Raw genomic sequence first — 18,426 nt, 5'->3', positions numbered from 1 at the left:
TGTAAAGTGTTTAGGACAGTGCCTATAACATAGTAGGCACTTACTAAAAGCTTGTTTCTTTCCTTCCTTCTCAGAATAGAATAAATTTCCTTTTTCACAGATGTTATTTTGTGCATACCAAGACCAGAGGCTTCTGACTCTTTTCTGCACAAAACATTTATTCTATATATGCACAAAACTTCTACGTTGTATGCAAGTGTTTGACCTCTCTCATTTCTTAGTCTTGAAGATAATTTTTTGTTATCTTTTCTAATGCCCACCTTTATGCTGAAATCACCAAACAGTAATGTGTATGTCGGTGTAACTTAGAGGGTCTTACCAACACTCTGGAGACTTTTTCTGCCTCCAAGTCCCTGCAATAATATTGCTGGCTCATGAGCTGCATCTGTCTTCATAGTGCAAATGGTTATCCAGAACACTGCAATATGAGATATATTTCTCCGATGTCCCATGAAATGAAGTTTTGTGCTGCCTTTGGATGCATGATCAAAACCAGTTTTATTGGTTCTTTAATTGCCTCTCCAAAGAGTTCATTCTTCTACAATTCCTTTGTTGTCATTTGATACAATTTAGATAGTGAGTGTTAATGCTGATATGATTCAGGCTTTTCCAGAAGTATCTCCAATGGACAAAGTCCATCGAGAGTCAGGGATGTACTGGTCATTGGACAAGGATCTCCAAAGTGGAAAACATTTGTAAAGATTGCTGTTACCAACTTCTTTCTCCATCAATGACAATAAGCCACTGTATTAGGATTTTACCATACAGTACTCCTTTTTTTCTCCTCAATTCTCCCTACAGAAGCTATTCCAAATCTACGCTTCCCTCCCCTAGCTGAGGACCCTTCTTCTTTAACGAAAAAACTGAGACCATGAGCTTCCTCATCACCCATTCTCTTTATCTCCTCCCATTCTCTCCTCCTTTGTTCTATTTTCTTACAAAAAGGCAGTCCTTGTCCTTAGTAAGGCCAGTACTTAGATGCATTTGATCCCATCTCCTCCCATTTTTCTGCAGATTTTATACATAATCATTCCTTCTCTTCAAATTTCAATATTTCAGGGGCAGCTAGGTGGCGCAGTGCATAGAACTCCAGCCTTGGAGTCAAGAGGACCTGAGTTCAAATCTGGCCTCAGACACTTGACACTTAACTAGCTGTGTGACCCTGGGCAAGTCACTTAACCCCGCGTGCCTCACCAAAAACAAAACAAAATGTCAACATTTCCCTATCAACTGTTTCTTTTCTACTGACTTTAAACATGCCTGTCTCCCCATCCTTAAAAAGCCTTCACTCATCATTTCTTATATCACAGTAGTATTCCATCATGATCATATAAAAGATGCTATCTGCATCCAGAGAAAGAATTGATAAGTAGAACTACGTATAGAATGACTTTACATATATACATACATACATACATACATACACATACACACACACACACACACACACACATATATATATATATACACACATATATATATAAACATATTCAGGAAGACCTGAATTCAAATCCAGCCTCAGACACTCAATGTGTGACCCTGGGCAAATCATTTAATCTTCTTTAGTTTCCTCATTTGTAAAATGTGGATAATAAGAACACTTACTTCCCAGGGTTGTTATGAGGATTAAAAGAGATAACACTTGCAAACCTTAAAGCACTATATATAAAGTACCAGCTGCTATTACCATTATCATTATTATTGTTTTCATGATTCTACTCTCTTCAGGTTCTCCTCCTAAGTCTCCCTTGGTAGCTCATTGTGCATATCACACCCACTAACTGGGGACTTTCCTCAGAGTTATATCATTCGCTCTTTTCTCCTTTACCATTAACCTCTGTGTGCTTCTGTTTCCTCAACTGTAAACTGGGGATAATAAAATAGAACCTAACTTCCCAGGGTTGGTTGTTATGAGAGTCAGATGATATAATAGTTGTTAAACATTAGCACAGTACCTGGCACGTAGAAGATGCTTAATAAAAACATGATCCCTCTCTCCCTTCTCTTTCCTGGTTACCTTATTAGTTCTTACAGGTTTAACTATCATTTCTAAGAAGGTGATCACAGAGGCATATATGTCTAATCCTAAGACTCCCCCTGCCCCAACCCTCCATGGAAAGTGAGGTGGTTGCAGTGGATAGAGTGCTAGGCCTGGAGTCAGGAAGATTCCTCTTCCTGAGTTCAAATCTGGCCTCAGACACTTACTGTGTGATCTTGGGCAAGTCAGTTAACCCTGTCTGCCTCAGTTTCCTCATCTGTAAAATGAGCTGGAGAAGGAAATGGCAAATCACTTTAGTATCTTTGCCAAGAAAATCCTAAATAGGGTCACAGAGAATCAGACATGACTGAAATGACTGAATAACAACAAGAAGACTCCCTTGCAAGTTTTGGTCCTACATCACCAATTGCCTATTGGACATTTCACACTGGGTGTCTCCAAAATAACTCATCATATCCAAAACTGAACTCATTCTTTTCTCCTCAAACTTTGCCCCCTTTATAAACTTCCCTATGTCCTTTTTAGAATTTTTTTTTTTTATTTTTAGGCAATTGTGGTTAAGTGACTTGCCTGGGGTCATACAGCTAGTAAGTGTCAAGTGTTTGGTCTGAGGCGGTATTTGAACTCGGGTCCTCCTGACTTCAGGGCTGGTGCTCTATCCACTGCGCCACCTAGCTGCCCTTAAACTTCCCTATTTCTATCAGAAATCTGTCACCATCTTTGTGGTCTCCCAGGTTCATAATGTTGGTGCTTTCCTGAATTCCTCACTCTTCTTCATCCCACATGTCCCGTCAATTGCCAATACTTACCATTTCTACCTTTACAACACCTTTTGCATCTGACCCCTTTTCTCCATTCACACAACTACCACCACAGATCAGGCCCTCAATATCTCACTCCTCAATTATTATAACAGCCTCCTAATTGGTCTCCCTGCCACAAGTTTCTCTGCACTGCAACTGGTGATCCTGCATATGCCTGCCAAAGAAATTTTCCTTAAGTGAATATCAGATCATGTGACTCCCTTAATCAACTCCAGAGGTTTCCTATTGTCTCTAGGATAAAATATAAACTCATCTGTTTTAGCCTTGAAAGCTCTAAACAACCTGACTCCAAACTAACTTTCCAGCTTCACTGGACAGTCACGTAGGAGGGAGTGAAGAGAGAAGGGTGTTTTGAAAATGCAGAGAAGAGACGATCTGAGAGAAGGTGGTCAAAAGTGATAAACCCAATAGTTAGGCTGAGAAAGATGAGGACAGAAAAAAGACCATATAATTTGGCATTTAAGAAATCACTAGTAGGCAGATCCAAGATGGTGGAGAAAAGCCAGGAAGTTGCTGAGCTCTCCCCAGTTTCCTTCAGAAACAAAATTAAATCAAGCCTCTACACAGATTCTAGAGCTACAGAACCTATGAAAAGATGGAGTGAAACAATTTTCCAGCTTAAGATAGAAGGACTTCAGGAAAAATGGGTAAAATGGGTAAAAACTTGGGTAACAGGGGAGCACAGCCCAGTGGAGATGATGTCCAGGCAAGCCGACAGGAGGTTTTTAGCCACATCACAGATCAGCAACCGTGGCCCCACAGTACTGGCTCAGCAGGCTATTGGCAAAGCAGGCCAGCTCTGAGGCCTCCTGCTCAAGTGCAGAAGGCAAATTGTCAACCTGGGAACTCCCAGCACAACAGGTGTGACTGGGCCAGGCCACTCCAATGCAATAGGCAAGCCACCAGCACCCAAGGTCCTGGCATAGAAAGCCAGTGAACAGGCCCCTGGCCCCCAACACAAGAAGCTTGGGACAATGCCCCTGTCCCCCAAGAGCAGAGCGCAACTTAAATGAGTGAAAAACAAAAAAGAGCCCTGATCATAGAAAGCTATTATGACAACAGGGAAGATCATAATACAAGCTCAGAACAATTTCAAAATGCCTACATGCAAAGACTCAAAGTGGAAGATGAATTGGTCTGAAGACCACAAAGCCTTCTTAGAAGAGCTCAAAAAGGATTTAAAAAATTAAATAAGAGAGAAGAAAAATTGGGGGAAAATGGGAGTTATGAGAGAGAGAGTCAATAGCTTAGAAAAGGAAGGACAAAAAATGACAGAAGAAAATAATTCCTTAAAAAATACAATTGGCCAAATTGGGGGGAAAAATCTACTAAAGAAAACAACTCCTTAAAAAGAAGAATTGGCCCAGTGGAAAAGGAAGTATAAAAGCTAACTGAAGAAAATAATTGCTTAAAAATTAGAATTGGGCAAGTGGAAGCTAATGACTCAATGAGATATCAAGAATCAGTCAAATAAAATCAAAGGAATGAAAAAATAGAAGAAAATGTAAAATACCTCACTGGAGAAACAACTGAGCTGGAAAATAGATCCAGGGGAGATAATTTAAAAATTATTGGATTACCTGAAAGCCATGATCAAAAAAAGAGCCTGGACAGCATCTTTCAAGAAATTATCAAGGAAAACTGCCCTGATATCCTAGAACCAGACAGTAAAATAGTAATTGAAAGAATCCATTGATCACTGTCTGAAAGAAATCTCAAAATGAAAATTCCAAGGAATATTGTAGCCAAATTCCAGAATTATCAGGTCAAGGAGAAAATACTGCAAGCAGCCCGAAAGAAACAATTCAAATATCAAAGAGCCAAAGTCAGGATTACACAGGACTTAACAGTTTCTACATTAAAGGACTGGAGGGCTTGGAATATGATATTCTGGAAGGCAAAGGAGCTTAGATTACAACCAAGAATCAACTACCCAGCAAAACAGTATAATCTTTCAGGGGAAAAGATGGACATTCAATGAAATAGGGGACTTCCAAACTTCCCTGATAAAAAGACTAGAGCTGAACAGAAAGTTCTACCTTCAAATACAGGACTCAAGAGAAGTATAAAAAGGTAAACAGGGAAAAAACAAACAAACATGTTATTCAATAATATTAAATAGGGGTGGGGAACCTGAAGCCTCAAGGCCACATGTGGCCCTCTAGGTCCTTAAGTGTGGTCCTTTGACTGAATCCAAACTTCACAGAACAAATCCCTTCAATAAAAGGATTTGTTCCGTAAAACTTGGACTCAGTCAGAAGGCTGCACCCAAGGACTTAGAAGGCCACATGTGGCCTTAAGGCTGCAGGTTTCCCACCCCTGGAACTATTTACATCCCTACATGGGAGGATGGTACTTGTAACTCTTGAGAACTGTCTATTAGGGCACTTGGAAGGAGTATACATAGACAGAGGGTGTGGGTATAAGTTGATTTTGTTACGATATAAAAAAAAATTAAGGGATGAAAAAAAGGATTGTACTGGGAGAAGGGGAAAGGGAGAGGCAGTAGGTGGTAAATTATACATCACATGAAGAGGCACAAAAGGTCTAATACAGCAGAGGGAAAGAACGGAAGGGGTGAACATTATTTGAACATTATTCTCATTGGATTTGGCTCAAAGAGGGAATAACATACACACTCAGTTGGGTATAGAAATTTGTCTTACCTTATAGGGAAATAGAAGGGCAAAGAAATGGGGAAGAGGGCTGACAGAAGGGAGGGGAGAAGACAAGGCAGAAGTAGGAGGGGAAAGGGGAAAGAAAAGGGAGGGAGGGCTGATAGAAGGGAGGGCAGATTGAGTGAGGCGGTGGTCAGAAGCAAAACACTGGTCAGGAGGGACAGACTGAAAGGAGAGAAAGAAATATTAACGGGGTGGGGGGGAATAGGATGGAGCAAAATACATAGTAATCATAACTGTGAATGTGAATGAGATGAACTCTCCCATAAAATGGAAGCAGATAGCAGAGTGGTTTAAAAACAAAAATTCTACAATATGTTGTTTACAAGAAACACATTTGCAGGAGACAGACACACACAGAGTAAAGGTAAAAGGCCAGAGCAGAATATACTACACTTCAACTGAACTTAAAAAAAGAAAAGCAGGGGTAGCCATCCTGATCTCAGACAAAGCAAAAGCAAAAATAGATCTAGTTAAAAAAATAAGGAAGGAAACCACATCTTGCTAAAAGCTATCACAAACAATGAAGTAATATGAATACTAAACATATATGCAACAAGTGGTATAGCATCCAAATTCTGAGAGGAAAAGTTAAGTGAGTTACAGGAAGAAATAGACAGGAAAACTATACTAGTGGGGGACCTCAACCTCCCCCTCTCAAAACTAGGTAAATCCAACACAAATAAACAAGAAAGAAGTTAAGGAGGTGAACAGAATTTTAGAAAAGTTAGATATGATAGACTTCTGGAGAAAACTGAATGGGGATACAAAGGAATATACCTTTTTCTCAATGGTACATAGTACCTACACAAAGATTGACCATGTATTGGGGCATAAAAAACTCACAATCCAATGCAGAAAAGCAGAAATATTAAATGCATTCTTTTTAGATCATGATACAATAAAAATTACATGCAATAAAGGGCCACGTAAAGATAGATTAAAAATTAGTTGGAAACTAAACAATCTAATCCTAAAGAACAACAAATCATAGAAACAACAATTTCATCAAACAGAATGACAATAATGAGACAACATACTAAAATTTATGGAATGCAGCCAAAGCCAAATTTCTTAGAAGGAAATTTTATATCTCTAAATGCTTACATGAATAAAATAGAGAAAGATGAGACCAATGAACTGGACATGCAACTATAAAAGCTAGAAAATGAACAAATTAAAAATCCCCAATTAAATATCAAATTAGAAATTCTGAAAATCAAAGGACAGATTAACAAAATTAAAAGCAATAAAACTATTGAACTAATAAATAGAACTAAGAGCTGGCTTTATGAAAAAAAAAACCAATAAAATAGATAAACCTTTGGCTAATTTGATTTTAAAAAAAGAATACCAAATTACCAGTATCAAAAATGAAAAAGGAAAATTCACCACCAATGAAGAGGAAATTAAAGCAATAATTAGGAGCTACTTTGTCCAACTGTATGCCAATTAATCTGACCATCTAAGTGAAATGGTTGAATATTTACAAAAATATGAATTGCCCAGATTAGCATAAAAGGAAATAAAATACTTAAATAGCCCCATTTAAAAAAAAAGAAATTGAATAAGCCATCAATGAACTCCCTAAGAAAAAATCTCCAGGGTCAAATGGATTTACAAGTGAATTCTACCAGATATTTAAAGAACAATTAATCCCAATACTATAAAAACTATTTGGAAAACTAGGTAAAGAAGAAGTCCTATCAGATTCCTTTTATGACACAAATATGGTGCTGATACCTAAACCAGAAAGAGCCAAAACAGAAAAAGAAAATTATAGACCAATTTCTCTAATGAATATTGATGCAAAAAATTTAAATAACATAATAACAAAGAGATTACAGTATTTATCACATGGATAATATACTATGACCAGGTGGGACTTACACCAGAAATGCAGGGCTGGTTCAATAGTAGGAAAACTATCAGTATAATTGACTATATCAATAACAAAACTAACAGAAATCATATGATTATCTCAATAGATACAAAAAAAAAGCTTTTGACAAAACACAGCACCCATTCCAATTAAAAACATTAAAAACAAGAATAAATGGAGTTTTCCTTAAAATGATAAGTAGTACCTATCTAAAACCATCAGCAAGCATTATTTGTAATGGGGATAAGCTAGAAGCTTTCTCAATGAGATCAGGGGTGAAACAAGGATGCTCATTATCACCACTGTTATTCAACATTGAACTAGAAAAGTTAGCTTTATCAATAAAGGAAGAAAAAGAAATTGAAAGAATTAGAATAGGAAATGAAGAAACAAAACCATCACTCTTTGCAGATGATATGATGGTAACTACTTGAAATAATAAACAACTTTAGCCAAGTTGCAGGATATAAAATAAACCCATATAAATCATCAGCATTTCTATATATTATTAACAAAGCCCAGTAGCAAGAGATAGAAAGAGAAATTCCACTTAAAATAACAGTAGACAACATAAAATATTTGGGAGTCTATCTGCCAAGACAAACCCAGGAGCTGTATGAACACAATTACAAAACACTTTTCCCACAAATAAAGTCAGATCTAAATAACTGGTAAAATATCAATTGCTCATGGGTAGGTCGAGTTAATATAATAAAAATGACAATTCTACCTAAATTAATTTACTTGTTCAGTGCCATACCAATCAAACTACCAATAATTATTTTATAGAGTTAGAAAAAAATAATGAAATTCATCTGGAAAAACAAAAGGTCAAGAATATCAAGGGAATTAATGAAAATAAAAATGCAAAGGAAGGTGGCCTAGCTGAACCAGATCTAAAACCATATTATAAAGCAGCAATCATTGAAACTATTTGGTAATGGCTAAGAAATAGAGTGGTGGATCAGTGGAATACCTTAGGTACACAAGACACAGTAGTAAATGACTATAGTAACCTACTGTTTGATAAACAGCTTCTGGGATAAGAAATCACTATTTGACAAAAACTGCTGGCAAAATTGGAAAACAGTATAGCAGAAACTAAGCATAGGTCAACATCTTACATTGTATACCAAGAAAAGGTCAAAATGGGAACAGGATTTAGACGTAAAGTGTAATACCATAAGCAAATTAGGAGAGCAAGGAATAGTTTACCTTTCAGATCTATGGAGAAGGGAAGAATTTATAATCAAATAAGAGATAGAGAATATTATGAAATGCAAAATGGATAATTCTGATTACATTAAATTAAAAAGGTTTTGCACAAACAAAACCAATGCAACCAAGATTGGAAGGAAATCAGAAAGCTGGGAAACGATTTTTGTAGCCATTGTTTCTGATAAAGGCCTCACTTCTAAAGTACTTGGAGAACTGAATGAAATTGATAGAAATGCAAGTCATTCCCCAGCTAATAAATGGTCAAAGGATATGAACAGGCAGTTTTCAGACAAAGAAATCAAAGCCATCTATAGTCATATGAAAAAATACTCTAAACCACTGTTGATTAGAGAAATGCAAATCAAAACAACTCTGAGGTACCACCTCACCCTTATCAGATTGGCTAATATGGCAGGAAAGGAAAATGATAAATGTTGGAGAAGATGTGGGGAAATGGAACATTAATGCACTGTTGGTGTAGTTGTGAACTAATCCAGCCATTCTGGAGAGCAATTTGGAACTATGCCCAAAGGGAAGTACTTCTTGTCTGGACTATCATAATAACCCACTAAGGGGTCTCCCTCTCTTATTTCTCTTCCTCCTCTAGTTTACGCCACCTGATTAATCTTTCTTAAACCTAGCTCCTCTCACTATCAAGCTTTTTGCCTAAAGACTTTTGTTTGGCATTCAAGACCCTCCATGATTTGGGCCCCCAATATCCCAATGCCAATCTCATCTCTTACTACCCCCTCTTCTCTCTGTACATACAATACTGCAGACAAATTAGATTATCAGCTATCCTCCAAACACATTCCCTGTTTTCCTTCTTCTATACTCTCTGTACTCAGCTTTCTATACCTTAAATGTCCTTTCTTCTTAGCTTCACCTATCTAACCCTTCCATTAAGACCCAGCTCCTCCATGAAGCTTTCTTTGATGTCCCTTCCTCCCATCTGGAAGGAATCACCTTTCTCCCCCCAACACAAGGAACAGTGTATTGTACATAAAAGGCATTTAATAAAATTGAATGAGTGGACTTTATGCCTTTCTTACTACATTTTCACATTATATCTTATATTACTATTTTTTATAAACTCATCTTCCTGAGTTCAAATCTGGTCTCAGACACTTACTAGCTGTGTGACCCTGGGCAAGTCACTTAACAGTTTCCTCATCTGTAAAATGAACTGGATAAGGAAATAGCAAACCACTCCAGTATCTTTGCCAAGAAAACCCCAAATAGTGTCATGAAGAGTCAGATATGAATGAAAAGTGACTGAACTACAAACTATTATAATATGCATATTTTATCACCTCTACAAGACTGTTAAGCTCTATAAGGGCAGAGACTGTGTCTGATACACTTTTATATCCTCCATCCCTCTCCCCAGTGCCTAGAGCAGGACCCTGCACCTAGTAAGTATTCAGTAAGTCTCTGTTAATGGTTTCATATATAGCATACAGAGAAACGGAGAAATGCCGTGACATGGAATTTTCCGTTGCAAAACATAATGATGGAAGATCCCATTTTAAAAATGAAAATCTTTGGTAACATCTGATTTTTAATCTCTGTATAATCCCAACATTCATGCAAACAAAATGGGAAGGATGTGTGGAACCCAACATGAGCCCCCAGAGTAAGAGGTCATTAGCATGGCATCTCACGAATGTTTTGGGGACACAGGCTTTGTGGTTTAAGACATATAGATCTCGGTGAGGTAGCTTCAGGTCTCCTCCATGCACTCTGGATTCATTTGAATTTGGGAACAAAATTCCATATGGACAGGGCTGGACTTTAGCAGCCTGAACGTATTTCCTGAAGACAACAAATCATAGACAAGGAAACACAGGAACAGACTGGCATGCTGGTGCTCGAAACCTGTCTTTGTAATTGTAGCCTTCAGACAGGCCTAATCAATTAGAAGGGGCTGATTTTAACCAGTCACAGGCTCATTATGCTGCATTCCAGTTTGTGTTGATGAAAATCAGTTTCAGTCTGTGGCCTGGAACTCATGTACAGCAACTTCCTGGGGCCTCTTATATAAACACATCAAGAAACATTTTTATTTGGAGTTGCCCTTCCCCCTTTTATTTTAAGGGAGCAGCTCTGTGAATGACGATTAAATGATATATATATATATATATATATATATATATATATTCAGGGGAGAGATATCTGAAGCCAAGGCCTTCAGATAGCAATTATTATTTGCATTACTTCAGAGGTGGACTTTGAGACAGACTCCTAAATATTTAGCCTATGGTATTAAATGAAGACAGCTTGACTATCTCCACATAGCAAAACTGAATGCCCTTTCAAAGAAAATATCCTATGAAGAACAAGGTTCTCCCAAAGCCTTTGAAAGAGAGAAGGTCTAGGTCCATACTCTTTGCCCAAAGGGCTGAATAGGAATGAAATGGAAACTTTCAGCATCCATTGGTTTTCTTGAGAGATGGCTCAACAGAGGAATAATAGAACTGATCCTCTTTCATGTGATGTGTGGTTAGACTAAAAAAAAAAAAGCAGCAGGGTGGAGAAACAACACAAAATCCCACACACGGCATGAAGTCCAAAACGGAATGCAAATCCTGTAAAGATTCCAAATCAAGTTGCAAAACACATCTGATGAGTCATACCTGGCTGGCTTCCCTTTGGGGCTTTGTCAAGGCAGCGAGTCAGTAGGACAAGAATATCAATACAGGCAGCTCTGGTCACCAAACAAGGATTCTGCCTGGAAAGTAAAAGGACAGCAGGTAAATAAACCCATCCTAGGTACCTGTGGGCAACAGTGGTAATTACTAAGCGTGCCAGTCATACGTCTCCGGCACCCAAGGAAGGAATCAACAGAAGACACAGGTTTAGGGCTAATATAAGAGCTCTGAGCTCTGGCTAAATAATGAATAGCAAAAAATAAAAGGTCCATACCATATCCATACTATCTTTGTCATAAAACAAAGAGAGGAAAAACACACTCTGTAAAAATGAGTAATTTCTGGAAAAACCCCAAACTGGCCATGAAAAATCCCTGTTTGACATTTTAGAGAAAAAGAGGGCACTGACATGCGGCAAACCATAACTATGGGTTTAAAAGAACGAGCCAAACAACAAACAAATGCAAGAAATTAAAAACATGGGAGCCAAACATTGTTGGTTTTTTAAATAAGTGGATTTAAAAAAATAAATAGAGCAAACAATTTTACCCCTTAAACCATACAATAGAGATTAACTACCCTCAGACCTTGTGTCCTAGATAGAAAAGGAAGAAGTAAAATTTCCTTGTAAAAAGCCAGAAATTGAGGAGGAAGGCCCTTAATTCCAAGACTCAGGCCATATTAACAATAAGAGGTCAAAAGCCTGCGCCTGGTCTCACATCTGCCATCCATTCAGCCTGGCTTTTTCTCCACTGTCTAGCTTTGAATGCGGTGATCTGGGCCTTCTCTGTCTCTTCCTTGACCTCCAGATTCTGTGGTATAGATGGAGAGATGTGAACTAGACCAGTGGTATCACTCTTAAAAGAGAAATAGGGCCCACTAAACTACACATAAGGATCCCTGCAGACCACATACTGACTTAGAAAACCACACGTGTTTTTATATATTTTTTATTAATTTATTTATTTTAAATATTTCCTAACTATGTTTCAAGCTGGTTTGGTCTGCACTCAGGAGTGTTGTGGGTCACACGTTCGATACTTCCAAACTGGATAATAATACAACTAGATGAATTTAGAGCTGGTGGTCATCAATGGTTCGATGTCATCTTGGTGGGAGAGCTCCAGTGGAGGGCTATAGTGATCTGGTCTTGGCCAACATTTTTGCCAACAAAATGAATAAAGTCAAGATCAGTCAGTCAACAAGCATCTATTAAGCATCTACTATGTGCTGAGCCCCAGAGATACAAAGAAAGTGAAAAACAAACAAATGGAAAAAAAAAGAAAGTGAAAAACAAGGTCCCTCCTTTGTTGTACCCTGGGTACATGCAAATTTATGCACAGTACATGGAAGGCAGTCCTAGAGAAGGCATTAGCAGTTAGGGAGGAAATGGGAAAGGCTTCTTGCAGAAGGTAGGATTTGAGCTCAGTCTTAAAGGGAGTCAGGGATGCCAGGAGACAGAGGTGAGCATTCTAGGCAGGGGAGATAATGAGTGAAAAGGTATAAATTTGGGAGAATGACGGCTATGTGATCATCAGCTGGGTCTGAGAATACTCAGAGGGAACTAAAAATATAAAAGACTGGAAAGATTGGAAGGGTCCAGGTTATGACGGGCTTTAAATGTTGGAACATTTTATATTTGATCATGGAGGTAACAGGAAGCCCCTGGAGTTTAGAGAGTGACATGGTCAGCGTTGTGCTTTAGGAAAATCACTTTGATAGCTATGTGTAGGATACAAAGTAAGATTTGATGCAGGGAGACCTACCAGAAGACTATAGGCAGAAAGGGAAGGGGAAAGAAATAAGCACTTATTAAGCACCTCCTATGTGCTTCACTGTGCTAAGCTGATAACAATCCTGGGAGGTAGGGCTTTCCATTTTGCTGTTGAGGAAACTGAGGCAGAGATTTAGTGCCTTGTCTAAGATCACACAACTAGTAAGTGTCTGAAGTTGGATTTGAACTCAGGTCTTCCTGACTCCAGGCCCAGTGCTCTATCCATGACACCACTCAACTATTGTAATAGTCCAGCTGGGAATTAGTTCAGAGATGATGAGGGCTTGCACCATGGTGGCAGATGTGTGGCTGGGTAGAAAGAGGATGAATACATGAGAGATGTGAAGGCAGAAATCACAAGACTTGTCAATAGATTGGATGGAGTGGCAATGTGTGAATGTGAGTGAAAAGTCAAGAATGAGACCAAAGTTGGGAGTCTGAGTGACAGGAAGACGAAGGTGCCCTCAATAGTAATCAGGAAGTTGAGAAGACGGGAGGGTTTTGGGTGAAAGGGAGTGAGCAGTTTTGGACATGTCGAATTTGGGTTAACACCCAATTTGAGAAGGGCAAAAGGCAGCTGGTGATGTGAAACCAGAGCTCAGAAGAGAGATTAGGACTGGGTAAATAGAGCCAGGAATCATCTGTGTTGAATCCATGCAAACTGATGAGATATCAAATGAGATGATACAGAAGGAGACTGAGAAGTGGTCAGACTGGAAGTGGTCAGGCAGAAGGAGAGCCAGAAGAAAGCAGCATGGTGGAAACAGAATAGAAAGAATACTCTGAAGAAGGGAATTGATAGTGTCAAAAGCTGCAGAGAGGTCAAGAAGGATGAGGAGTGAGTAAAAGGCAAGGCAATGAGGAGATCCCTGGTCACTTTGGAAAGAGTGACTTCAGCTGAATGACGTCTGAAACCAGACTGCAGAGGATGTAGTGAGAGGAGGGAGAGTGCAGGTACTGAGGGTGGATGGGCTTTCTCAAAGAGTATAACTGAGAAGGGGAGGAGAAATAGGCCAAGAGCCAGTGGGGATGGCTGGACTGGGGATACATGAGCATGTAGGTAGCAGGGAAGAAACCAACAGACAGCAAGAGGTTGAAGATTAGGGAGACAGTGAAGATGACAGAAGATGCAATCTGTTGGAAAAGACATGGAGGGTGTGGGATATCAAGGATGCATGGAGAGAGGGGAGCCTTAGCAAAGGCCACCTTTTTTGCTTGACATGGGGGTGAAAGAGGAGACAGTAGGGGAAAATATTTGAGTAACGTGAGGCAGGGAGAAGAGGGAGCTCTCAGAAAATGGCATCAGTTTTTTCTGTGAATTATGATACAAGTTCCTTAGCTGGAGCTCCTTAGATTGGAGCTTTGGGCCAAACTAATAAAATGAAATTCTGAAGAGATAAATGTAAAACTTTATACTTGGATCTGAAAAATCCACTTTACAAGAAAAGCATCAGAGAGGCATAGATGGGCAGCAGTTTGCTGGAAAAAAACCTGGGGGTTTTAGTGTACTCTAAACTCAATAACTGTCAGCAGTATGATGTGGCAACCAAAAAGCTAATGCAATCTTAGGCTTCATTAAGAGAGGAACAGCTTCCAGGAATAAGATGGCACATTCTCTGGTCAGACCACATCTGAGATGCTGTGTTCTGTTCTGAGCAGCCCAGTTTAAGAGGGACGCACACATAAGCTACAAAGTGTCGAGAAGAGGGGAACTAGGAGGGGGAACGAAGGCCTTTGAGTCTGTGACATACAGGATCAGCGAAAGGAAAGAGAGATGTTTAAATTGGAGAAAAACGGACCCAGAGGCATAAAAAGACTGGGACTTAAGCTAAGACTCTGAAGGATGAATACATTCAGATCGACAGTGTAGGAGAAGGGTATGCCAAGAGGAGCAAAAGAGACAAAAAAGGCTAGGAGGTCAGAATGAGTAGGATCATGAGAAGACAGCATAGAAACCACGGAGAGACTACACAGACTTGAGGCGGTATGTTGTCCAATAGAAAAGATGGAAGAAATGTGGTTGGGATAGGCTTCTAGGCAAAGAGTTTCATGCAACAGGGTCCTGTTAAGTGCAGTAATTTATTTCCTGCTTCCTCATTGTTCTTAAAGAGCTCCCATCCACTGAGTCATGTATTGTTGCTGCTGGATGGGGTCCATTATGTTTATCAGTCCACAGAGTCATTCATTGGCAGAGACATTAAAATACACATGGTTACACCTTTCACCCTCTTAATTATCATGACTCTTGCAGAGAACAAGAGTGGAAAGTCACTGGGAAGCTCAGATGACTTTAGGTACGGAACACACAGACTAAGCAATCTGCAGCATTTTGCCAGGCTGGTTTTCCCTACATTTTCCCCAGAATGGACATGTCCTGGCGGCCCTTCCAACCTTGTGGGATGTGACTAGGTCTGCTACAGCTGCTGATACAGCAGTATCAGCAGGGTCAGGTCAGCTCAATGCAGCCAATTGGACGTCGAAAAGCACATTCAAATACAGCTGTGTCAGATTCCAGGAAAAAAGGAGGAACCTGGGGACCACGGACGGTCCCATGGAGGAAAGGCTGACTCCAACTTCCAATCTGGCTCTGGAAGAAATTCTGATCTAAGGTCAACTATTTAGGGTTCCACCCTCTAAGATAGCTGGGAGCTGTGGGAGAATCACAGAACTGGGCTTCCTGCTGGCCATGCTTGTAAAATGGGTCAGGCCGAGTCAACAAGCATTTATTAAGCCCTTGCTACATGCCAGGCACAGTGCTAAACATGGGAATATGAGCAGAAGTAAAAAGACAGCTCCTGCCTTCAAGCAGCTTACATTCTAAAGGGGGAAGATAACATATGAATGCGGGGAAGGAGGAAGGAGGGCATGCCAGCTTCAAGGGCACAAGAGAGAAAGTCCAGAGAGTCAGGAGTGTGTCCTGGAGAAGAATGAAGAAAGGCTGGGGCCTGAGGTTCTGGGAGGAACACGCCAATCAGAGGGAGAGGCTTTGGGGGTGAAAGGTACTTCCAATATGAAAAGTTCAGGGGCAAAGTAAATTTCCCATGTGAAAAGCTCAGACTCTGACCTCTTCTCTCCCTCCCTCCTTCTCCCCTCCCCTCTTCCTCTTTCTTTTCCTCCTTTCCATCTCTCTCCCTCTTGCTTGTTTTTGCTCTCATTTCATCTCTTCTCTTTCCTGTTCTCTTTCTCCTTCCCCCTCATCTATTTCTCTCTGTCTCTGTCTTTCTTTTCCCTCTCCTTCACTCTCCTCCCCCTCTTCCTTTCTCCTCCCTCCCTCCTTCCCCATCTCTTTCTCTCTCTTATTTTTGCTCTTGTTCCATCTCTTCTTTCTTTCTTGTTATTTCTCTCTCTCTCCCTTCCCCTCATCTCTTTCTATTTTTCTCTCTCCCTCCTCCCTTTTCCTTCTCTCCTCTCACCTTCACCCCTCCCCCCTTGCCCTATCTCTCTCTTCCTTGCCCTTTACTCCCACCTCTCATGTTTGTTCTAACTTGGACATGATCCTTTAAGACCTAAGGGTGAATCTTGGCCTGTCAATCTACTTCGATAATGGAAGTGAAATTCCTGGGAAGAGGAGGTCAGCTAGATAGGAGACTGAAATCTAAGGGTTGGGTAGATGAGTGGGACTGGGGGTGAGGATTGAGATTCCTCCATCCCCACTCCCACCCCTAGCCCCACCCCGGCTCCCCAAATGAACAATCCCAGCACTGCTCACACTGCAATGAACACTCAGAACACTCTGAAATCAATTAACACTATTTGTGTTTTACAGATAGGTTGTGTATCAGATAACAACAGCACATAAAAGTGATTTCAGGAAAGAGTTTCAAGCACTACCCCCTTATAGGATGAATCTCATTCATCTGGGTAAAATGGGAAGGCTCCATTTAGAACCATATTTGCAAACATGTCAATTATTTTTTTTTTCCTTTTTAAGTCAGACATTCAGTTGCACTTGAATCTGGCTAATTCACTACCTTGGGAACACTCTTAATTTCATTAAAACAGCTTTCCTCCTCCACTCCCAGGAGAATGGTGGGGACTCTTAAACAAGCTAAATGATGATTCCATTGTTCAACTAAAGGCAAGAGTACTGGGGAAGCTTTTAATGACACAGGGGAATTTCCCATCACCTCTGGAATCCTGGTGATACCATGAGGGATCAATGCTTGTAGTTATGAGCTGCAGAACACTGGAGTGCCCCTACAGGAGCTTAAACAATATGTTCTTTTCTACAGAATTGCTGAAGAGACAAGGGTATGGCCAAAAGGTTCCTATTTGGGAAGACCTCAATGACACCCCAGTATCCGCAAGCCACAGTGGAGAGCTATGGTTCCCACCCCTGTAGGCCAGAACTTTGGTGGCTCCCTGGAGGAAGAAAGGCACCATTCTGGAGGAGGAACAGGCCCTATCAAAAGGAATGAGAATTCCTTGCTCACAGCCCCCCTCCACCATCCCCCAAGATGTTCAGCTGTGGCTAGAGGAAGCCAGTGTGTTATCAAGGTACAAATAATTCATTAGGTACTTGCCAAGCTACAACACTATCCTTTGTTCAAAATTTAAACCTCAACTCTTCCCCCAAGTCTTTCTTTATTATCGTTCTAAAAGCAGCCTCACTAAGCAAACTGACAGTCTCAGGACTTGCTTTAATCACTAAATGGGCGTTGCCTCAGAAGAACTGAGACCTGGGAAAGACTCTACCTCCAAAAGGCCAAGGCCTCCCACTGCATCCAGAGCCACTACCAGTCATCCTGATCTATATCTGGCCACTGGAAGCAGAGGGCTCTGGAGGAGAAAACGAGGCTGGTGACTTTGCACAGCCCTCCCTCACTTAAAACCAATTCACTTGCAAGTCATGACTCTCCTGCCTAAAGTCACGGTCCTCTAAGAGAACAAAGGACAAACAACAACAACAACGACAACAAAATACTTAGGACCTTTATCTGATTGCTCAGAGATACTTAGAGAGTTTTACACCCTTAGGGGAGTTCAACCTCTGAATTAGTCACTGTCAAGAAATCTATTTGCTACCTCTTCTTTCATTAGGTTATAAAATTATTAGGAGTTGCTATAGTTAGGGGCACTGAGAGAATCTCTTTGGAGACACCCACATGAAGGCATATAAATTTCCAAGTGTAAATAAAGAAATCTAAATACTCTGATTCTGATTTAAAGTTAAACCATTAGCCTCAAGCTCAGCAGCTATCAAATGGAATTCTCCTGAGACACAACAGATCTGTCTAAAAATACCAAGTGTTCTAGGAATTATAGTGAGTGTGTGTGTGTGTGTGTATGTATATATACACACACATATAATTTATGGAGCTCACACACACACAATTTATGGAGCTCCTCCCCACCACTACCACCACTAGCACCACCTCCACCACCACCACCACCACCACC

General features: G+C 40.1%; 1 protein-coding gene across 2 annotated transcripts in view; it reads right to left on the bottom strand.

Moving 5' to 3' along the window:
• The window catches only part of THADA (THADA, armadillo repeat containing), a 438,429-nt gene that overhangs the window by 97,284 nt on the left and 322,719 nt on the right, over nucleotides 1-18,426 (bottom strand). For both annotated transcript variants that reach the window (XM_027865188.1, XM_027865189.1), the window contains exon 31: nucleotides 11,238-11,332. In XM_027865188.1, the coding sequence (XP_027720989.1) occupies nucleotides 11,238-11,332 (95 nt within the window). The remainder of the gene's footprint in view (nucleotides 1-11,237; nucleotides 11,333-18,426) is intronic.

Source organism: Vombatus ursinus, unplaced genomic scaffold (genome assembly GCF_900497805.2).
Source record: "Vombatus ursinus unplaced genomic scaffold, bare-nosed wombat genome assembly UNPS02014778.1, whole genome shotgun sequence".
Taxonomy (NCBI): domain Eukaryota; kingdom Metazoa; phylum Chordata; class Mammalia; order Diprotodontia; family Vombatidae; genus Vombatus; species Vombatus ursinus.
Note: the sequence above shows the minus strand (reverse complement) of the source record. Positions and strands in the feature narration are given on the sequence as shown.